The sequence below is a fragment of the Aotus nancymaae genome, unplaced genomic scaffold (assembly GCF_030222135.1).
Source record: "Aotus nancymaae isolate 86718 unplaced genomic scaffold, 86718_ANA_hifiasm-v0.15.2.pri h1tg000131l, whole genome shotgun sequence".
Classification (NCBI taxonomy): domain Eukaryota; kingdom Metazoa; phylum Chordata; class Mammalia; order Primates; family Aotidae; genus Aotus; species Aotus nancymaae.
In genome coordinates, this window is record NW_026988546.1 from 3,697,994 (window position 1) to 3,721,920 (window position 23,927).

At 43.8% G+C, this 23,927-nt stretch overlaps 1 protein-coding gene across 7 annotated transcripts in view; it reads right to left on the reverse strand.

Annotated features, from left to right (window-relative positions):
* Nucleotides 1–23,927, reverse strand: part of AFF3 (ALF transcription elongation factor 3) — a 565,049-nt gene that overhangs the window by 22,263 nt on the left and 518,859 nt on the right. For all 7 annotated transcript variants that reach the window (XM_064371398.1, XM_021671747.2, XM_064371399.1 and 4 more), the window contains 4 exons: nt 21,019–21,143; nt 16,879–17,080; nt 12,722–12,846; nt 3,519–3,582 (listed from right to left, as the gene is read on the reverse strand). In XM_064371398.1, the coding sequence (XP_064227468.1) occupies nt 3,519–3,582; nt 12,722–12,846; nt 16,879–17,080; nt 21,019–21,143 (516 nt within the window). The remainder of the gene's footprint in view (nt 1–3,518; nt 3,583–12,721; nt 12,847–16,878; nt 17,081–21,018; nt 21,144–23,927) is intronic.

Below are 23,927 nucleotides of genomic sequence, written 5' to 3' on the forward strand. Positions count from 1 at the left end.
GAAACCCACCTCTGACTTCCAAAATCCTGTGAATGAAGCCAAGAGAAGAAAGAAACAGCATACTTCTTTTCCTAGTTATTTTCTCAAACTGTTACTGGCTTGGAGTAAGTGAGCCAACAGTTACATACAGAATTGTACCAAACCCATGTGACAGCTGCCAATCAACAGAGCTCAGAACTGTATGGCTGCTCTAATTTCTGTTTCCCTCTTTCTAACCCCTAATGGTTTGGTGACTTCATTCCTTGTTCCTGCATGCTATGCTAAATATACATCAAAGTTGATAGGTCTGGTCCCATACGAGTTTTCATACTTCTTTTGGTACATCCCCAACTTGGATGGTTCAGGCCTTGGTTATTATCTTTAACATTATTTGTGGCACTTACATCTCTATGCCTTCCTCTTCTCAATATATCTATTTTTTTTGAGTGGCGTCTCCCTCTGTAGCCCAGGATGGAGTGCAGTGGTGCAATCTGGGCTCACTGCAACCTCTGCCTCCCGGGTTCAAGGGATTTTCCTGCCTCAGCCTCCTGAGTAGCTGGGATTACAGGCATGTGCCACAATGCCTGGGTAATTTTTGTATTTTTAGTAGAGATGGGGTTTCTCCAGTTGGCCAGGCTGGTCTCGAACTCCTGACCTCAAGTGATCCACCTGCCTCAGCCTCCCAAAGTGCTGGGATTGCAATTAGGCCACCACACCTGGCCTCAATTACTTATTTATTTTTTGTCGTTAATAGTTAAGACCTCACCTAAGAGTGTGAGTAGGGGCAAGGAGAGAAGATAAAACTCAGGGAGCTATTTCAGCTTTGCTAAAATGGGACACAAAGTTGAAAATTAATAATAAAAATGATTTTTGTTTGGGCATGGTGGCTCATGCCTGTAACCCCAGTGTTTTGGGAAGCTGAGGTAGAAGGATCATCGAAGCCCGGAAGTTTGAGGTTACAGTGAGCTATGATCACCCCACTGCACTCCAGCCTGGACAATAGAGCAAGACTCTGTCTCTAAAAACAAACAAATTCTAAAAATTTCTATGGGATTATCTGTAGCTGTCTAAATTTGTGTTATTCTTTCCCCATATCAGCAAGGGCAACCACAAATCAGCTTTATAATCTCCAATTTTCAAATGATTCATTCATCATTCAAAATATAGAATGATGTAATACTCAAATACTATTCCAAGCCTTGCCACTAAAAATACAAAAAAAAACAAAAAAAAAAACACAAAACACACACACACCAAATTTCATTAGTAATGACAGCTTTCAAAACAGAAATGTAGAGCAAATCTTCCTCTCATTAGCAAATCAAATTTTTAAACAGCTTACTAAGCTAGTGTAGTCTATAATGCAATATTTCTTTCTTTCTTTTTTTTTTTCAGACAGGGTCTCACTCTGTCACCTAGGCTGGAGTGCAGTGGCATGATCTCAGCTCACTGCATCCTCTGCCTCCTGGGTTCAAGCAATTTTTGTGTCTCAGCCTTCCGAGTACCTTGGATTACAGGTGTGCACCACCACACCTGGTTCTTTTTTTTTTTTTTTTTTTTTTGGATTTTTAGTAGAGACAGGGTTTCACCATGTTGACCAGGCTGGTCTCTTACTCCTGACCACAAATGTTCTACCTGCTTCAGCCTCTCAAAGTGCTGGGATTACAGGTGTGAGCCACCGTGCCCGGCCTATAATGCATTATTTCTTGATAACACTTTCAGATGAAGTCATTTCATTTAATATTAATATTTCCTAAAGCACCGAATTCTGTGGCATGTGCACTCAATAAGCCAAAGTTCTTTCTCAGAACATATACTTGGAGAGAGAAAATGTACACCTACAAGATAGTTCAAAGTGCGAGGCAGTCTGTGATTACCCAACAAAATGCAAAACGAGGCATCCAGTGCGAATGAGATGGAGGGAAGGAAGCTAGTGATGGGGCTATGGAGAGGCTGGGAAGGCCGCAGGGAGGAGACTGAACATGATGCCGCGAAGGAATGGTAGGGTCTGGCTTGATCTGGGAAGGACGCTGAGGGTGCAAGTATGCCTGTGAGAGTCTGTGAGAGTGAAGCTCTGCAGGTGGAAAGGCCCGCTGGCTGGCAGGAGCAAGGTATGCTTAGTGGCCAGTAGGGGACCAGCCTGGCTGGAGCAGAGTGTCTCCAGGAGAGGTAAGGTTGGGCAAGAGGACAATGAATAAATAATGCTGTAAACCTTAGATACTGGATTCAGGCAGCAAATCTCATTCTCCTTAAAAATCTGATGCTCTTCTCCAAGAGTGGTCATGCATCAGCTTCTCCAGATGACCAGACGTCTCCATCAGACTTGCATTGTGTGGACAAGAGCTGTCCTTCCGCTGCCCTTCTCTATTCTCTGATACTTAGGGGTTATTTGTGCTGTACCCCAGTGTACCTAGGCAGTGGTCCTCATGTAAATAAGTGTTTAATAGGTGACATAGGTAGCACTGGAAGAGGGGTACTGTTACAGTTTAAACATCTTCAGTATTCTGAAGGCCACTGGAAATGCCATCTTCATTTCCAGCACCTGCCTCAGTATCAGTTATGAACACTGGAGGAGACTAAAACTGGAATGAGTAGGTGGGAAGCAGTTCCTTTAGACTTCATTCATTTACGATGGAACAACCATATGATCTCTTTTAGAAAAAAATAAAGTTTTCTATCTTCTGCCTGAGAGCTTCAAGCTTTCCAAAACAGGTGGTTATCCAAGCAAGAAAAGTCATTCTTTGAAAACATCAAATCATGGTGACTTTAGTCTTATGTGCAGATAATAGTTTCTGTGTTGTACCGTTTCAGAGAAAGCATTCATTTTGGCAGATACATGTGAAGAACACAAGTGTTTTTGAAAAGAGATTTGATCCTGGGACCATGCCAAGGGTTTGTTAGGCTAACAAGAGAAAAATGCAAATCTAGATTTCACTTTTTTTTTTTTTTTTGAGACAGAGTTTTGCTTGTTACCCAGGCTGGAGTGCAATGGCGCGATCTCGGCTCACCGCAACCTCCGCCTCCTGGGTTCAGGCAATTCTCCTGCCTCAGCCTCCTGAGTAGCTGGGATTACAGGCACGCGTCACCATGCTCAGCTAATTTTTTGTATTAGTAGAGACGGGGGTTTCACTATGTTGACCAGGATGGTCTCGATCTCTTGACCTCGTGATCCACCCGCCTCGGCCTCCCAAAGTGCTGGGATTACAGGCTTGAGCCACCGCGACCTGCCCTAGATTTCACTTTTTAAAGGAAAAAAAAATACTGCCACCCACTGCCTCCACTGGCTCGAGTTACTATTCAAACCTTAGGACTAAATTGAAATATTCATTTATCCAGGGCTTTTTCCCAGTCAGGCGTTATTGGTTGAAGTCATAATTTATTGGGCTATGAATACTTGATTATATAAACATTTCTCCATTTAACAGACCCAGCCATCCTTGTAATAGATTTTATAATTACCCTAGCTACATTGTCCCAGTGATGAAGCCGCAGTACACACATAATTTGGAAGAACATATCTGGAAAGAAAAGGGTCTCACCATCGCATCTGCTTTATGCTTCATTCGTTTAGCTTCTTGCATAAAATAATCTGCACTTCGAGGCCTACCAGGAGAGAATGATATTAAACATCATTATTGCTTAAGTGCAAGATCTTTTAAAAATATTCTTTCCTTTCACTCAAACTTAACAATTTAAAAACTCTGCTCAATGTGGAATTAAGTGTTTTTTATCCTTCCAAATTACTGCCTATATGTAAAATACCACAATACATTTTCTCTTAAGTTAGCAACTTGAAACACATTCAATATATATCAGTAGTCTATATTTACTGTGGCTCTAACATGGCCCCCTAGTGTTTAATTTGTGAATATATTTTTTATTGTATGGTCAAAAAAAAAAAGTGAGAAATCTTATTTTATGCAATATTCACATAAAACAATCTCCTTTTAATGTAACGATTGTAAATATACCTCATAATAATTGTACGGATATATATGGGTGAGTATATTTATGTATCCTTATGAAAATAAGTATCATTTATATGCATATCTAGTACCTAGAGTTTTATGTATATATACTGAATTATCTTAAAGCCTCACAGTGAAAAATAAAAAGAGGTAATGTTAGATGATTACATTCCAGTTGTAATGAAGTTAATTGTAAAATGATGTCTACCTCGTAACAATGCAAACATGGCATGTATTCTCTAGAGTTCTGATTAGCTAGCTGGTAAACATTAACAGCAGACATCTGCGTTATTAAAGCAATAACCCTGGCTAGCGCTGATTCTGCCGGGAGATGAAGGTAACTCATCCAGAGACTGATTTGAGTGTGTGTAATGATGCCCAGTTACGCTAAGCTACTCATTAGACAGTACCTTTAAATGTTTGGCACGACAGATTAAAAAAAACGACATTCTTTACGCACTGGCGACAAACACTTTATATAATAAACTTGACCTATTCATATCAAATATAAGCCAGGACTCTCTGAATGGAAGACACGATGAAAGTAGTGATATAAATCATGGGCTGTTTAACCTATTATTACATGCTTATTTTGAACTGCCTTATTTCAGATCCTAATGGGTCTTTTACCTTTTTCTAATATTAGGTGGTCAGAGCGTTCATTTATCCAAATAAGTCAAAATGCTTAAAAAAGCAATGTGTGACAATGTTTTTCTGTAACAATGACATTGCATTTTAATCAAACAAACCAGAATCACAGCATAGTTTGGGTCAAAATGGCTCCTCACCTCTCCCCCATGCCCCCCCACTGAGGGCTGGAACTGTCCATTCATTGTGGTGGGTTTTTCACTGGGGGTGAGGCCTGAGGTCCCCTTCCTACTAAGGCCCTCCTCCTGCCACTCCATTTTCTTTCTTCCATCTCCTGGATGCCCATGCTTCCTCCATATGAATGACTTTATGGTTGCCTTGGTGAGTTTTCCTTTTGTCCACATATTGTTCACATATTGTCTGGTCTTTGGTTCCAACTCCGGCAATTGGTGTTATTTTTGTTGTTGTTGTTTTTTGAGAGAGCTTTTGACTCTGTCGCCTAGCCTGGAGGGCAGTGATTATGATCACCAATACTGCAGCCTCAACCTCCTGTGGTTAAGCGACTCTCCCACCATAGCCTCCCAGGTAGCTGGGATTACAGGTGCATGCCATTATACCTGGCTATTTTTTTGTATTTTTAGTAGAGATGGGGTTTTGCCGTATTGCCCACGCTGGTCTCGAACTCTTGAGCTCAAGTGATCCACCCACCTCAGCCCCCCAAAGTACTGGGATTTCATGGCTTTCATTATATCACCATCCTACTCACGGACCTAAAATCAGCCTCCAGGGCCTATGAGATCAAATCTCAGTTCAGATCCCCAATAATCTTTCCTACTAACCCTCTTAACCATATTGCTTATTCATGAAGGCCTTTGGCTAAAGTCAGAGGTAGCTCCTCATTGTCTTGATAACAGGGCATCCTGGTCTGAGGAGTTTTGCTTATCACTTCCCCCCATCTGGAACACTCTCCTCTCTGCTCATTCACTGAGTGTCTTCTATGAGTCAAATGTTACCCACCCCTCAAATTCTTCTGCCATAAGGTGTTCCAAGTAACCTTGGTCCATTTCACCTCTGTCCTTCCTGATCTCACACAGCACTTCTTGTTTACTACACTTCTGGGTATTTCATTATCTTTCGAGCTGTACTGGGCATGTGTGCAACTTGGTAACTTGGTTGCTGGTACATTTTTAGCAGGGACCATGCTGTAGACTTCTTTGATCTTCCCCATCCTGTAGTTCTTGGCACATGGTAGAAAGTAAGCAGGTCCCTCTTGAATGAATGGCACTGAATTCATTTTGAGCTTAGAAAGGAGTGGTGCCTTCTGATGGGGCGCAGCATTGCATCCAATGAGCCAGAGAGCGTCTCCATGGCAACTTGAAATTCTCCACATCATTATCTGTTCTATACTCTAGTATGTAAGTTAGGTCATTTTTTTCTTGCCCTGTTTTGTCACTAACAGATCACTACTTCAAATGCATTTGTTTTCATTAAAGGATTATCATCTTGGTTATAAGCTATGGCATCTTAGTTTCCACCAGCCTTCTAAGTTACCTTTATGAATGGCAGTGGCTCACAATTCCTAATATGAGCTCCTTAATCAACATTGTTTTCATCTGCAGCATAGGAGCATATTTTTTAATCCTGATATGGAGGCTGAATCACAGAATCTCACAATAATGCATGTGGATAAGTAACACACCTAATTTTCTGACTGTATCAGAGCAACTATAATAGTAACCTGAGATGCTAATAGCATAGATACCATCTGGAGGCCACTTATGAACACATTTGTTAGAACTCTCATCTTTGCATAGAATGGAGGGCTCGCTATAATGAGTCACTGAAGATTGCCTGATGATTGGCCCATTTTCTCCTTTTGGGTGATTTCTAGTGCTGTACTTTCAGAGCAGATCATTATAAAGCCAATGGGACCAATGGCATGTCACCCAGTGTCCAGCCTTGCCACGAATGCACACTTTCACAAAGGCATCCCTTCTGACAGCAATATACAAGTCAGTAGGAAAAGTAAAATTGCTGTCACCATTGTGACAGTTATAGAATATAATATGGCAAAGGTACTAAAATTCAATCTTATCTCAGCGTTCAAACAGATTTTCCATCTATTTTTTTTAACATGGAAAATCTAGAGTTTTTGTTTTTCATTTACGTAGTAGAATTCTTCACATTGTTTCCCGCAGTGATGGTATTTTATGATGATACATGACCAAACCTAATAAAAGTTTAATTAAACACCATAAATGTAACTAACTGTGAATCTTGGGCTCTTCAGAAACAGGGCTTGAGTGATCTGAAAGCCAGAGCTTAGCCGCATGCATCTTCGTTATGAGAGCTCCCTCCAACAAAAGCATTCTGAGCACTTGAACAAAATAGAGTGTTTTCTTTTCTTCCCTTCCCCCTCCCACCACCCCCACCTAGAAACACACGGTCTTGGTTCTCGGCAGCATCAGGGTTTGAGCTACCCCCATATTTCTTCTGGCACAGGAATATTAAAGCAACCTTGCTTTTTGTTCTCCTTTGTGGCTGGGATAGAGTTGAATGGTCTCCCACAGAGAGCCTGGCAGACTCCTTTCTGTAATTCCTACTTCTGTGAAATGCCGCCCTCGGCAGAGCCAGCCTGTTTTGTGAAAACTGGCAGGAATGAGAGCTCAATGTGTTTGAACAACAAGTTCCTCGGCGCGGCAGAAATTGGATGATTTTCTTAGGGAAGTTGAAACCCAAATCAGACAAATAGGCAACTGCATACCAAATGAATTCATCATCTGCTATCCGATATGTCAGCTTGTCATCTGATAAGCCCCAGAGGTGTTAATATGTCCCCAGCTTTGAGGAGAATGCATAAGAAGTAATTATTTTTAATACACAGAGTAAGTGATGACTATGGATGAGGGCACTTCAGAGTCAGGCACTCCAGGATGCTGGCACTGGCACTTCCCCACGGAAGCAGGTAGATCGCATGTGGGTAGCAAGGATTCAAACACAGCTTTTATTTCCGCAACTTTGATGCTGGCTGGGGCCCCAGAGTCCCTGGCACCTGGCTTCTTCAAGGCACAAACAGCCATTCACCGTTTCTTCCAGGCCACAGGCTCCTGCAGGCGACTGCTTCCTTCTCGGCTGGGCACAGAAGGCAGGGGCTGCTCTGCAGGATGCCCAGGCTAAGTGGGGCAGGTTTGGGTCACCGAATCAAAAGTAACTTTCCGTTGAAATGGGAAATTATCAATCTGATGGTTGTTTTTCTCTGAGTGTGACATTTAAAATAATCTTACAAAACCCTAAAAATGATCAGACAGCTGAGATTTCAATCCAGGAGATCTGAATGTCCTTGTTCCCCCTCACCCCTTACAAATCCTACTCCATTTCTCTCTCTCTGTTTTGATTAGAACAAAATAAGCACCTGGCCTTGACACAGGGCTATCATAATGGGAGAAATTCCACATGAAGACCAATAAAGGCTTAATGATTTATCAGGAAAATAAAAAGGTGGGGTCCTGCTTTGAAAGGACTGGGAGAGGAGACCCTCAGGGGAACATGTCCATTGCAAGCCCTGGGAAGGAGTGCCTTCCCAGATGCAATTTTACCTACTCAAGGATTTTAACTGGTGTCCTTTGACTAAGTCATGCTAGTAGAGAACCAACCTTTTACATATGGGCATCTTCCCATCCTCTATAAAATTAAAATCCTTTTAGCTCTGAGACTGCTGTGCTAAGTACATTACAAATGTCAAGTCCCCCTTTTGCTTCCTCTCGGCCACTGCCTTCAGTGCCTAGTCTATAGTCAGTCTTTCCTCACCGTTGGGAGGTTCAGGTAGCCGGGCTCCTGTTACGGGCACCATGGGGACAGATGGGACGTTTGCTGATTTGGCTATATGTGCTGATTGTGACTTACTTTTCCATGTGACACACAGGCAGCAGCCAGCACTTCTTCTAGGGAACGGCAGGCAGCCTTGGCACCTGGGGTTCTCTGGCTTCCTAGCACAGCAGTATAGCGGGCAGGATGGAGGAGCTGGTTTTCCAGCCAAGCATCTCACCACCACTTAGCTCTGTTCCGAGGACTTCCGTATTGAGGGCTTCATGACACAGTTGTTTGGTCTCAATTTTCCCCAGCCAAGAATTCCCCTGTCACTAATTATGACACCAAGTAACTTACAGCTCATGGCTTTGCACTAATAAGACCAGTTTCTATGCCTCGAGTTGAATCAAGTGCTGTCATTCATTGACACAAATTTTTACAGATTTGTTTTTTAAACAGAAGTTTGGTAATCACACTAGTGTCACCTTAATACTGTGGCTGTCAAGTAGTAAATGTTGTGCATTTGCTAAATGTCAGGGGAGGAGGTGACGTCGCACTGCCACCAATATGAGCCCGCAACATACAAAGAACACGCTGACCTGGATCACATTTTAAAAATGAATGTTATTCTGCTTAGTTCTGTCCGTATCCCAAAGGCACTGACTGGTGCCTGTTTAATTGGTAAGTAACATAGGAAAAGGGGCTTGGAAGCCCATTAATTTACATTCACCTGCATGTAGATTCTTGACAGTCACAGAAAAAAAATTGCAGGCACTCTCCCCTGGGAATGTAATTTATAATTCAGCTGGGTTCATTCAACACTTGTTACTGAGAGCCTACTGGCTTCAGCTGTTGCCTGAATCTCATGTTTATTCAACCATTAACAAGTATTTATAATACAAAGAGATGAGTTTACTTTTTTAAAAAAGCTGCATGATGCGGCTTTAAAAATTAAATGACAGTGTGGCATCTGTTACTTTTCGGATCACGGTAACTGAATTTCCATCAATTCGAAATCACTCCCGTGCTAATTATCTAGTCCTTTCTTTTCTCCCACTGATGGTCTCTCTTTGGTCATTTCACTGCTTGTTTTCACGCATGGCTGAAGTTCACTCTTCACCCTCAGTGAAGAGAAGTCAAGGAAAGTGACATGGGCTGAGGTCTTCCTCTCTCATTGAGGGTGCTGGTGGGGAAGCTGGCACGGAATGGAGATGGGCAAGGAGGAGGTGGAGAACTGAATTTAGTAATCCTATGAAACCTTCCTGCAGAGGTCACCACGTGCCCCTCTCTTCCCTGAAGAACCGAAAATTAATTAATCAGTTTACTTTAGCTCTTGCACCTATACTTGGCACTTAGTAAGTGCTCCAGACATACCAAGTGGAACCTGGGAGATGTTTTGCACAATTTTAGGTGACATCCTAGCTCAGTGATCTCTTGCAGGTTGCTTGTTTTTACTGTTTAAAGAAGAGATGATGCCTATTTTTTCTGTTTTTCTTTTTTTTTTTTTCTGAGATGGAGTTTCACTCTTGTGGCCCAGATTGGAGTGCAATGGTGCGATCTTGGCTCACTGAAACCTCCACCTCCCAGGTTCAAGTGATTCTCCTGCCTCAGCCTCCCGAGTAGCTGGGACTACAGGTGCACGTCACCATGCCTGGCTAATTTTTTTTTTTTTGCATTTTTAGTAGAGATGGGGTTTCACCATATTGGCCAGGCTGGTCTCAAACTCCTGCCCTCAAGTGATCCACCCACCTTGGCCTCCCAAAGTTCTGGGATTACAGGCATGAGCCACTATGCCCAGCCTGTTTTTGCATTTCAAGCTTGAAGAATCTTTCCACAACTTTCTTAGTTTGATGGTTGAGTGGCTGTTAGAGTTGCATATTTATTTTCCTGTTATGGATTTCAAGTCAGTTGGGACACATGGCAATTGGAACACAACATCTATCTCTCCATATGATGGATATGTAACAGTGCTTTTTAATTCTATTCTATCTATATCCATAAAAGGAGAAACAGTTTTATTGTAGCTGTCAGCCAGGAAAATTATACATATTGCTAATGGGAAGAACAAATGATAACAGCCTCTTTGTTGACACAGATAGTGAGAAAATTATGTTAGTTTTAGCCATAGCAGATTGAGAAACATTTCCTCTTATAAAAAGTCCAAGGACTGCCAGCCATGGCAGCTCATGCCTATAATCCAGCACTTTGGGAGGTTAAGGTGGGAGGGTTGCTTGAGGCCAGGAGTTAGAGACCAGCCTGGGTAACATAGTAAGACATTATTTCTCCAAAAAAAAAAAAATTAACTGGGTGTGGTAGCATGCACCTGTAGACCCAGCTACTCAGGAGGCAGGAGGCTGAGGCGGGAAGATAGTGTGAGCCCAGGAGTTTGAGGCTGCACTGAGTCATGATCAAACCACTGCACTGAACTCTAGCCTGGGTGACAGGCCAAGATCTTGTCTCAAAAAAAAAAAAAAAAGTCCAGTACCTGCAGATCAAAGTATAATTATTTAGTTGTTGTTGTTTCTGACTTAGCTTTCTGGTTCATACACTGAAAAATTCCTTGTATTTTAATATTACATATGAGTTTGTATTTTTTATATATATACACACACTATGCTAAATTCCTTGGATTTTAATATTACATATGTGTTTGTATTTTTTATATATATATATAATATATATATGTACACACACACACACACACACACAATGCTCTCAAATCCATCCACTGCAAGTATGTGGTGTTTTGAGTACCTCAGGGTCTAATGCTTCTTCTGTTTGATCATGTTGTTGGCTTATGACTTCCAAATGCAAATTTCTATGTTACCCTTATATACAATTCTAATCTCTTGTTTTCACAAATGGCTGAAGTTCACATGAACAATTTATATCCCTGAACTCTAATTATAAATGAAGTTGACCACCTGACTCTAGTTCCATTCCATGCCCTCCCTGGGGATTAATCACCACCTACCTCCCTGGCTGCCTGGCAAGGGCAATTCAGACAGCGAGAGGAAGGGGGTGGTGAGGAGCAGGAGTGGGATGCAGCTGCCGCCACAGGAAGAAAAGAAACACACACGCCCTCCTGGGCTGCCCTCAAGCTTTCCTAAAACCCAGTTACCTGGAATGTATTCACTTAACAAAACAAACAACAAATGTGGATTTGGCTCTCACTCCCAAAACTCTGTGCCCCAAATAGCTTACGGGAGTCCACACAGTACTTGAAGACTACAACACAGTATTTTAAATTTCCCAGGGAAGTGTGCAGAGGTGGATAAATAGATCATGCTGAGACTCTGGGTGGCAGTTAGGGATGGAGGAGCGGGGTGGACGATGAGTCTGGGGTAGCTACCCCTGCACGGTGCCTTCTGTGCTCACGTGGTACCCCTTAGGAGATAGCATTTAATGGATCCCAGGAGGGCCCACTGAGGGAGCTGTGCCATTTGCCACTGGGACTCTCAGACATGTAGAACCATTTTATTTTCTGACTTCCTGTGGGGTTAGTGGCTTGTAGTCTGTCTCCTCAGCTGGACTGGAAGCCCTCAGAAGGCAGGAGTGCTTGTTTCTGCAGCTGCTCCACCCTGGGGCTGAATTTTTCCTGCCTCACCCAGCCATGGCTTCTCAAAAGAGAAGCCATGTATTTGATGCCCATAGGACAGCTAAAGCTGCAGAGGATTCAAGCTGAGTATCTCCTGCCTTCCAGGCTTATCCCTGACACATATATTTTCCCTAAGAGCCAAAATAATTTTCAGCATCATTTTATCATTTCTCGTTTGTCATTTTCAGCCTCTTGAGAGCATTCCAGGACACTATTTTTATTCATCTTCTCCTCTTGTTTCTCCTCCTTTTAAAATGATGCTAGGAATGGAAGTTATACTTGGGTGAGACTGAAAGTGCTAGAATTGGGTGAAGGATGACGGCATTTTTTTCCGCTATAAGAATCATTTATACTATTATAAAGAATATAGCAGTTGGGGGAAAAAGCTTTCAGTAGTAAATCACTATTATTCGTTGCCTATTATAATTTACAAAAACAACAATGCTTCTCTTTCTAGTAGCATAAAACTGCCAACAGCCCACAGTACAAGCGCTTAGAAGTATAAGACTCATTAATGCCATTTGCCTTTGTTTTCTGATGTCCTGGATCCAACCCCATTAGGACTGATTATTCTGTCCGCCCAAAATCCCCACCAGGACGCAGGCATGCACTCAAAATGAAGGTTCCAATTTCCTTTGAGAGGGACATTTCAATGACCAAGTCCCGGGGGGAAAAAAGGCCGCACTGTAGCTGAATGTGGCCACACCAAGGTGCCCGCGCCCTTTCCACCTGAGCAGCTTCTGTTCTGTCTTGCCTCTCACCATATTAAAGATGAACTTACATATCATCGAAGACAAGTTTCTGTCTCTTGCAGTCCCTGTGGCCGGTGGAGCCTGGAGACCACGGCTCCGTCTGCGGCCGTGACTTGTGGAGGGGAATGTTTTCAGAATTGTTGTGAGCTGCTTTCTAAACAACAAACAACATACAAGTCTTTGAGAAACTGGCCACCTGGTGAAGCCAGCAGCCCATTACATACATACATACATACATACATAGAGTACCTTTGGCTCTACAGAACATCTTTGTGTGCTGTATTAGAATTGATGGTGATTTTGTCTCAATAAAGAAATATATGCATTCTAGGTATTAAGCTGTGGGCTTCTACATGTATTCTCAACTGTCATTCTCATGACAATATCAAAAGGGAAGTCATGACGTCCACTCACACAGATCCAGAAACAGGCTTGGTGAGGTTCAACAACTTGCCCACACTCAAACAGTGACTGTGGTGGAGGCCGGGGCTTAGGGTGTAGATGCCTACTTTCCCCAGTCTGCTAGACTGGAGACTGGCCAGTTCAGTTTTCATCAGCATCCTCCAGGGGGCTGGTGAAAACACAGATTGCCGGGCCCCACCCTGAGAGTCTGGGATTCAGCAGGGCTGGGTAGGACCCTAGAATCTGCCCTTCTATCTGGTTCCTGGTGATGCGAATACCGAGATCACCTATGATTCTGGAACTACACTTTCAGAACCATTCGCCATTACTGCCTCTAGCAAAAGAGAAGTCACTCAGCTCACAGGCTTGCTGGCTCTCCTTGGCTGTTTGTGAAGACCCGAAGGAGTCAACAGGAACCACTAGGAATTACTTAAAAAATATATTTTAGGCTGGGCTCGGTGGCTCATAGTTGTAATCTCAGCACTTTGGGAGGCCAAGGTGGGTGGATCACCTGAGGTCAGGAGTTCAAGACCAGCCTGGCCAACATGGCAAAACTTCGTCTCTACTAAAAATACAAAAATTAGCCAGGCGTGGTGGTGGGTGCCCTATAATACCAGCTACTCGGGAGAGGCTGAGGCATGAGAATCGCTTGAACCCAGGAGGCAGAGGTTGCAGTGAGCCAAGACCGTACTATTGCACTCCAGCCTGGGCAATAAGAACAAAACTCCATCTCAAAAAAAAACCAAACATATATATATATATATAATGTGTTATATGTAATATATATGAGGAACACATTAGTCTGTGGAAAATTTTTAAAAATCACATTACTAGGGATACAAACATTTACATGGCACCTATTGTGTGCTACACACGTGGATCATAAAACCACAGTCTGTGGTTAGGAAATGCAAATGGTTTCTCTGAAGTAATTAAAATTGAGTGTATACAAATGCTTCTTTAAATATGGACTGCTTTTATGTGTAACACTGTAAGGGTTAGAGTCTACTGTTATAGGAGACCAGGAAACTCAGATGTCAACATTTTAAAATTGTTCTTAAACTTCTCCAGTGGTGTCTGCCGGCTCTTGGTAAAAGGAGCAATCTCAGCCAAGCGGCCCCTCAGCTATGCTTGCCTGTGGCCTCTGTGCCCCAGACTCAGGGGCCGGTGTCCGGTTCTTTCTCTGGACCTCTGCACTTGCTGCTTCCTCCGCCTGTAATGCTCTCTGCCTCTTACTATGTGGCTACTTGCCTTTTAAGATCTTGCATAGGGGTCAGCAATCTATGGCCAGGGAGTCAAACCTGGCCCTTTTTGTAAAGAACATTTTCCAATCCTGCCTATGTATTCATCTACTGTCTGCTTTCCTGCTACAATGACAAAGTTGAGTAGCTGGGATGGAGATCGAGAAGCCCATAAACGTTTAAGTTATTTATTGAACTCTTTACAGCAGCAGTTCTTAACTGGGGGCAAGTTGACAATGCCTGGAGACATTTTTAGTTGTCACCAGTGCGAGTAGGTGCGAGTAGCACCTACTGGGTGAAGGCCAGGGATGCTGCCAAACATCCAATGTTGCACAGGACAGCCCCACCACAACTAATTACACAGTCCAAAATGTCAAAGCCTGCTTCGCAGAAACAGTCAGCCACTCCAGGACTAATTCCAGCCTCTGGTAAATCATGGATGTGTGTGATCCCCTGTTTAAGGCTCTCTCCTCAGCCAAACGTAAGCTTCATGCGGGCACAGATGGAATCTTCCGGATTGTTACTGCATCTCTGGTGCTCAGCACAGTGCCCGGCACGTAGTTAAGTACTTACTGAATAAGCACCTGTTTGGTGAAGAGTAGCTAAATAAAATCTATATTTGGTTTACAGTTTTCTGCATATCATAGTTGCTCATGACATAAGGATATAGAGGCAAATAAAAAATCTTGAATTGGTGGCTTTTTGTCCCATGTTTTGCTAGTATAGGTCTTCTCCGATTATTTCAGTCTAGAATTAAAGACCCCTGCTCCCAAGTGAGGGTGTACAAAGAAGTTCCTGAGGATGTTGTAAGATTTAGGCTCTTGTGAGAACTTCCTGCAACTTTTAATAATCTTTAATTCATGGATAAAGTGTTATACACTGCTCCCTCCATCATCTTTCTTTGCAGAGTCCTGTTCTTTTTTTTTTTTTTTTTTTTTTTGAGACGGAGTTTCGCTCGTTACCCAGGCTGGAGTGCAATGGCACAATCTCGGCTCACCGCAACCTCCACCTCCTGGGTTCAGGCAATTCTCCTGCCTCAGCCTCCTGAGTAGCTGGGATTACAGGCACGCGCCACCATGCCCAGCTAATTTTTTTTTTTTTGTATTTTTAGTAGAGACGGGGTTTCACCATGTTGACCAGGATGGTCTCGATCTCCTGACCTCGTGATCCACCCGCCTCGGCCTCCCAAAGTACTGGGATTACAGGCTTGAGCCACCGCGCCCGGCCTGCAGAGTCCTGTTCTTAAGTCTCATATCACTCCCTGCCTTACAAAGCCCAGCTAGTTGTTTTTTTTTTTTATGATGGAGTCTTGCTCTGTTGCCCAGGCTGGAGTGCACTGGCATGATCTCGGCTCACTGCAACCTCCATCTCCCCAGTTCAAGCGATTCTCCTGCCTCAGCCTCCTGAGAAGCTGGGATTATAGGTATATGCCACCATGCCCAGCCACCCAGCTGGTTTTGATAGGCACAGTGATTACCACGGGGGAGGGTGTGGAAATAACTAATGTTCCTGTAAGGATGAGTGGTCCAGGGCCACTGGCCGTTAAGGGCCAGCACAGAACTAACATGTAGTGTTAATTGCATAGGTGACCCTAGGTGTTGGAGTCTTTTTTTTTGAGACAGAGTCTTGCTTTGTCGCCCAGGATGGAGTGCAGTGGTGAGATCTAAGCTCACCGCAACCTCCGCCTCCCAGGTTTAAGCAATTCTTGTGCCTCAGCTTCCCGAGTAGCTGGGAGTACAGGCGCCCACCACCACGTCCTGCTAATTTTTGTATTTTTAGTAGAGACAGGGTTTCACCATGTTGGCCAGGCTGGTCTTGAACTCCTGACCTCAAGCGATCCACCGTGTCAGCCTCCCAAAGTACTGGGAATACAGGCATGAGCCACCATGCCCGCCCAGGGTCTTTTCATAATATTGTCTCTTTTAAATTTTATCACTATCATTTTGCAGGTAAAGAAACAGGAGCAGAGAGATTAAGCAACTGGCCCAAGATCACACTGTAGCTAAGAGGTGAGGTCAGACTCTGAACGCAAGTCCCTTGCTCTTCCCCTGGGGCGTGCTGGAATCACCAGTGAGATCACTGGAAAAGGGTTGGTGGTAAGGGTCCCCCACTGTGGCCGAGACACTGGCCAATAAATGTGAAGTGGGGGCCCTGTAGATTTCGGTGTGGGGTTTCAATCCCAGATTTAACTCTGCTCTGGGGTAAGAAATATTTCCCAATAGAAAGGTTGATTGGTTCAAACTCCTAATTTACTTTGTTGCGGGATGGTATATTACTTTTAGGTCTTTTCTTTACAGAAGGAAAAATGAAATCCTGCCCAAGCAACAGAAGCTTAGAACTCCCCCTAAGGGTTCTTCTTTCCCGCTCTCTGTTGGGAGGGTGAAGGGGGCTGTCCTCTGCTGAGTCTTGCTAGAAGTGGGCTGCATTCAGGAATTCTCAAGGGACCTCAAGCACGTGTTCAGACTGTGCTATGTTAGAGACAGAGCTTAGGGGTGCTCAATTTCATTTTGGTTTAAATTAGGAAAGGAGGAGCATCAACGAACCGTGAGGTCTCCACCGTGAGGCTGCAGCTGGCTGTCGGCCTTCGGCTTTTTGCTGGAAGAGGCTGAAGTGAACAAACTGTTGCCATTAGGTCGGCTGGAAGAAGTTAAGTCTTCGCTGGTGTATTTGTGTTTAGATGCATCAGAGAGGGGTGAGATGGGCGACCGAAGCATTTTTTCATTTTTATTTATTGGTATTGCCACGCTGAAAAAGGAAATTATAGTAACGGAATGTCACAGAGTTAGCACAGGGAAAGGTAAATGTTTTCATATGACCCAAACCACCCAACTGGGACCTACTGGTAGGAGAAGCTTATTGGGAATTATTATACCAGGAAACAAGTTAATGGCATTAGGACTATAACAAACAATAAGCAAACGTCACTCATTGTTTCTTTTCTCTATCAGGATGAATAGTAATTCTGGAGCTAGGACCAAAGAACATGACTAAGAATAACAACACTTTCATTTTCCAAGTTCTTTATTCAAGGATCTCAAAATACCCAACAAAAAACTTACTGTTTCCCTAACAAGCATAAGCAACAAGCAGTGGGAAAGTCAATCAACAACAATAAATAAATTCTACATTTCTTTTTTAAAAATTTTTTTGAGACAGGGTCTGGCTCTGTTGTCCAGGCTAGAGAGCAATAGCCGGATCTTGGCTCACTGTAGCCCTAACCTCCTGGGCTCGAGCAATTCTCCCACCTCAGCCTCCTGAGTAGCAGGGACAATAGGTATGCACCACCACACCTGGCTAATTTTTCATATTTTTTGAAAAGATGGGGTTTCACCATGTTGCCCAAGCTGGTCTTGAACTCTTGGACCCAGGTGCCTCAGCCTCCCAAAGTGTTGGGATTACAGGCATGAGCCATCGTGCCTGGCAAAATTCTACATTTCTTTTTATTTTTTGAGATGGAGTTTCGCTCTTGTCACCCAGGCTGGAGTGCAATGGTATGATCTCGGCTCACTACAATCTCCGCCTCCCAGGTTCAAGGGATTCTCCTGCCTCAGCTTCCCAAGTAGCTGGGATTACAGATGCCTGCCACCACGCCTGGCTAATTTTTGTATAGCAGAGACGGGGTTTCACTATGTTGCCCAGGCTGGTCTTGAACTTCTGACCTCAGGTGATCCACCTGCCTTGGCCTCCCAAAGTGCCGGGATTACAGGCCCGAATTCTACATTTCTAAAAAGACTTTTGCTCTCTTATCTGAGCTTGTACTAAATATTATATAGAAGCTAATAAAATCTGAGAACAACCTGCAATATGTGAAGCCAATTCTTAATATGTGAGTTTGTGACTTAACCAGGGATTGGTCAGATTAAACCTAGAACATAAAAAGAGTGAGAAGTTATAGTTTCTGATTCTTCACTTCTTATTTTACCTTCAAAACTACTGTCTGTGCTTGAATATAACATTCTCCAAAATCAACCATCAGTGAAGAGGGATTCACTTATATTTGAGTTTGCAATGTATATTACATTGTTAGGGCTCTATTACTTTAAAGAAGTATTGTTTGGGGAGGACAGATTAGTCTGAAATAAACTCAGTCATCGCTAATTTAGGATAATTATAGAGGTCACTTGGTAGAGTCCGTTAAAAAATGGAAAAGACATCTAACAAAGATTTACTTATTATTCTTGGGGTTGGGCTCTCTTAATTGCATGTATTGGTTATCACCACAAACAAGCCATTAAAGTCACTTCGAAAAGCAATTTCCTTAGCTGGTGGTCACGGTGGAGAAATTACAAACACAGGCCTCTAGAACAAATGACAAAACCCTGCTTCTTAATGTTATGCAAATGGATACATGTGGGGATAGAATTTCTGGTGATAGATTTCTGGTTCCAAAAGCACTGTGTGTCTAACAACAGAGAGGATGTGTTATGCAAAAGTGCATTGGGAGAATCAAAAGTTGCTCATCTACTGATGGGGAAATGTTGAAGATAATGTGGACAGCTTGAGAAATGAATTGTTTCTTGAAATGTGAGTAAAAAAAGACCTTTTCCTTGGTTTCTATTATTTGATGTACTTCATGATTTTTACAGTCCACAGAAAACAAAACTATGATATTAAATATTATCATGGACATCATATGATTGCCCTTTTTTCATCAGTGCAAGTTTATATATATATATATATATGTTCAAGTTGACCAAAGAATCTTTGGAGCTCTTCTTTGAAATTGGCAATCTCCTTCTCTGGAACTGCTGTACAGTACTGGTAAAACTTGATAGTAGTAATCACAATTCCAGAGGTACACATACCACCTTTCCCAGAAAGAACTCTAACCACTTTTGTATCCACTGTGTCACTTCTTAACATAAATAAAACCATCAGAACTAGCCAGGCTGTCTCTAGAGCAAGAGTTTTTTTTTTTTGTTTGTTTTTTTGAGACGGAGTTTCGCTCTTGTTATCCAGGCTGGAGTGCAATGGCGCGATCTCGGCTCATCGCAACCTCCGCCTCCTGGGTTCAGGCAATTCTCCTGCCTCAGCCTCCTGAGTAGCTGGGATTACAGGCACGCGCCACCATGCCCAGCTAATTTTTTGTATTTTTAGTAGAGACGGGGTGTCACCATATTGACCAGGATGGTCTCGATCTCTTAACCTCGTGATCCACCCGCCTTGGCCTCCCAAAGTGCTGGGATTACAGGCGTGAGCCACCGCGCCCGGCCCTAGCAGTAGAAGTATTAACATCTGTGATTGTGTCACCAGTAGAAATCACCCATAGCTATTTTCTTTTTCTTTTTTTTTTTTTTTGAGACGGAGTTTTGCTCTGTCACCCAGGCTGGAGTGCAGTGATGCAATCTTGGCTTGCTGCAACCTCTGCCTCCTGGGTTCAAGCGATTCTCCCGCCTCAGCCTCCTAAGTAGCTGGGACTACAGGTGCGTGCCCCCAATACCTGGCTAATTTTTTATATAATTTTAGTAGAGATGGGGTTTCATCATATTGGCTAGGCTGATCTTAAACTCCTGACCTGTGATCCGCCCACCTCAGCCTCCCAAAGTGCTGGGATTACAGGTGTGAGCCACTGCGCCCAGCCAAATCACAGCTATTTGCATATCATATTGCAGTTGTGCAGATAAACGGTTTATATTCCTCACTGCTAAGAAATTATGGAAGCCACCAGATCAGCTAGAAAGGTTATTTAGTGCATTAACAAGCACATACATAATAATATCAGACATTTAAAAATATTTTGGGACCACATTTTCCCCATTTCCCCTTTCCCAATATTTTGGGCTGCCATCCGCCCTGCACAGAGGACTGAGGAGTGGGCAGCATGCAGGGGCAGCCCTCGCCTCCCTTCCAAGGTGATCCTGGACTGCAGTGGGCCTGCGTGTGTGCACCCTTGCTCTCCAATTTCCTTGCTGAGTTTTAGCACCGCTCTACATCTTTTCCTAACCTTTCAGTTTACATTTTTATGTGTTGTGCTGAGACATTCATCTCCCTCTAAAATCCTATGTATATGGTCAGGGAGGGTGAGGAGTGTCTTAGAGAGGAAAAGTGGTTTCCGTGCTGTGGTATTTCAAAATAGAAAGAGCTTCTACGACTGATAAGCTACTCATTTCTAATAAATACCTGGGATCTTGCCTTGCTAGCAGGCCATTTATCACAGAGGGGATTCAGTGTTGGATGAGTCCATCTGGAACCCCTTGAGAGAAGTGTCTGGGTGGCCATTTAACCTTGGGAGCATGGACCCTTCTAAAACCACAATTTTAGTCTATATCCAATTAATTGCTTTAGGTGCTTCATATGGAGATTCAGCTTGAAGTGTGTTTTTCTTCATCCGTGTAATAAGCTTAGTGTTCTTATGAGTTTAGCGGTTGCCACTAAAATACTTATTTGAAATTCAGTTATTAAGCTTTTTTGGGGAGAAGGGCATATCTTGGGGAGTGCAGAGCTGTATGTAACTAGTAGCTTGCCTTTGGTTATGGACAAGCACGACTGCATGACTATCGGGAGCTATAGTGTGAGGCATTGTGTAGCCATAATAATAAAACTTGGGTTAATGGAGGGAGGTAAGTCTGCAGACCTAGACCAGAGCAGTCCGCAAAAAGCCAGACCCTCCTCCAACACGGCAGGTGACTTTCAGACCCAGAGATCCCTCCAGCTCACTTCCACTTTGGAGGAAATGCACGTACCTGTTGATGTTCATGTTGCAGTGGTTTGCAGACAAAGTATTACTGGCGGAGGTGGCCAGTCTTGAAGAGCTCTCTTTCTCTCCCTGGGTCTTCTTGATCTCCCTGTAGTCGTCTTCGATGTCACACTGTTTGGGAATAAGCTAAAGTCAATCAGCTCTGGATTTCAAGAGCTCATTATGAGCTCCCAGGCACTGACTTCCACAGAGCGAGGCCTCCTGGGAGCCCCACTCGCCCAGCTTCCCTGAAGAGCAGCCTGCACAGCTGTGCCCCTGCCATAGTTTCCCCATCAGCTCCTCAACAAGCAAGGATGAAATCTGTTGGTTTTACAATTAACGGCTGCTGGAGAGGCGAGGCACGACACCATGATTCAACATTTTGGGAATTCTGAAAACTGCTCTGCCATCAACGGGCCCAGAATTTAGGCCTCCCAAAGCAGCCCTGGTCTGTTTCCACTGCAGCTCCAATGGCACTCACCTTGGCATTTCTTGGTATCAGAATAAGGTACAGCAAGTGTGTGTTCTCTGGGATTCATGCCGTAAGGGCAGTGGTGTACTTGGACTTTTCTGCTTTAAAAATTCTTGCCTCTTGGCTGGGCACGGTGGCTCATGTCTGTAATCCCAGCACTTTGGGAGGCCAAGGCAGGTGAATCACGAGGTCAGGAGTTTGAGACCAGCCTGGCCAACATAGTGAAATCCCGTCTCTACTAAAAATACAAAAAAATTAGTGGGGTGTGCTGGCAGATACCTGTAATCCCAGCTACTCGGGAGGCTGAGTGAGGCAGGAGAATCACTGGAACCTAGGAGGCGGAGGTTGCAGTGAGCTAAGGTCACACCATTGCACTCTAGCCAGGGCAACAGTGCGAGACTATCTCAAAAAAAAAAAAAATCTTGCCTTTTGTGATCTGCAAGCAGAGGCTGTTATCCCTTGGTGCCTTAATTCTAGTTTACAATTACTATCCCATGACATCTTAGAATCCATGAAGTGCCTTTTTCTAAAACAGTACTTTGATTGGATCCTTGTTGCCATGATTGTGTTTAATTTTATTTATTTATTTAGAGATAAGAGTTTTGCTCTGTCACTCAGGCTGGAGTGCAGTCATGTGATCATGGCTCACTGCTGCCTCGACCTCCCAGGCTCAGGCGATCCCCCTGCCTCAGCCTCCAGAGTAGCTGGGACTGCAGGTGTGTGCCACCAAGCCTGGCTAATTTTTTGTATTTTTTTTTTTTTTTTTTTTTGTAGCGATGGGGTTTTGCCATGTTGCTCAGGCTGATCTCAAACTCCTGGGCTCAAGTGATTCTCCTACCTTGGCTTCCCAAAGTGCCGGGATGGCAGGCGTGGGCTATCAGGCCAGCCTGTGTTTAACTTTAGATGTGTTAGGGTGCAACACAAATATGTTCAGAAAGTTCCATTTTCCACGAGATAGCAGGAACCTAGTATGGTATCCTTAGGGCTGTCTGCAGTGTTTTCCAGGAGACAAGCGCCAGCACCAAAGAGAGAGACTCTGACCTTCTTGCTCTGGCTGGGATTTTGCCACACAGCCTCTGCCACAGGGGCTTCCAGATGCCCACACTGTAATAGTGCCCCCACGGAGGGCCCAAATTAGCTCCAGGGCTCCAGCAGGGTGAGACTCCACAAGTTTGACAGCCAGGTCAACAGGGTCCCATCTCCAGCACCCAGTACTGGGGTATTAATGCCCAGAATACCAAGTAAAGAGCACTATAAAAATGATCTTTCACTTCTCTTGTGTCTGTGTTTAAAGATGATTCATTAGATTTTATGAGTACTGCCAGGTGTCAGGCTTAGTATAAATGAAGTTTTTTAAGTTAAAAATGGCCATAAGTAATACAACTATTTAAACACAGTTTATTATGGAATTTTATGTACATCTTTCTGCACATCTCTCTCTCTCTAGCAAACTCTGTATGCCTGGGCAGCTATATATATTTCCCATCTGTCTATATGTTACCAATGTCTGTCTCTGCATATTTCATGTATGTGTGTATTTCCATCAGCCTATTCACCTAGCCATCCATCCCAGAGGTAACAGCCACACTCATTCCCAGACGATTAACTGATTGATTGATTCCTATGCTCAACAAAGATTGAGCACCAGCAAGTAATAAGGAAGACAGGATGTACAGAGAAAAACCGCAGGAGGAACAGCGGGTAGGGAATAAATAAGCTGACATGTGTTACTGACTTCCATTGTTTGAACATATTGTGTGAATCTGACGACACCCCTGCAAAGATTTCAGCATTTTCTAGATGGAGAAATTGAAGTTCAGAGAAAGTAAGGTCACCTGATTAAGGTCACCCAGGAGGACAAGGACCCTACATAACTTTCTGGGTCTAGTGCAAAATGAAAATGCTGGGCCCCTTGTTCAAAGAGCAAGAAAAGAATGATGTTATAAAGCCCTCAACTAGAAAACATTTTCCTTTCTTTCAGTCTCTGTCACAGGGTGTCTATGGTATTTGCTATATGTGTTGTACTTCTTTAGGCATGGGGATACCTGTGGGTGGGGGGTGAGTGTAGCCTCTTACGAGCCATGTCTGCCCTGGGACGAGGCATAAGTGTGCAGCCCACCAGTGTGGGTGTTCCCCTCCTGCCAATCAGAGGCCCTGCTTATGGTGCCCGAGTCCAGTCAGGCATTTCCCCAGCAACCCACAGTGAATGGGCAGCCACCAGGGCATTGCAAGACCCCCTTTGGAATGTCTCATTACCTGGATCAAGGTTGGCCAAGAGCCGTCCTATGCCTGCACCTAGGCCCTTCTTGGGGTGAGGGCATCTTCCCTGGACTAAGATGGGAAGGGGGAGACTGCCTAGGGTCCAGGGTGCCAGGAGGTGGAAGAGCAGGCAGAACCTGCCCTGCAGAAACAGGCAGTAGGTGGGAGCGCATAGATTCAAAGCC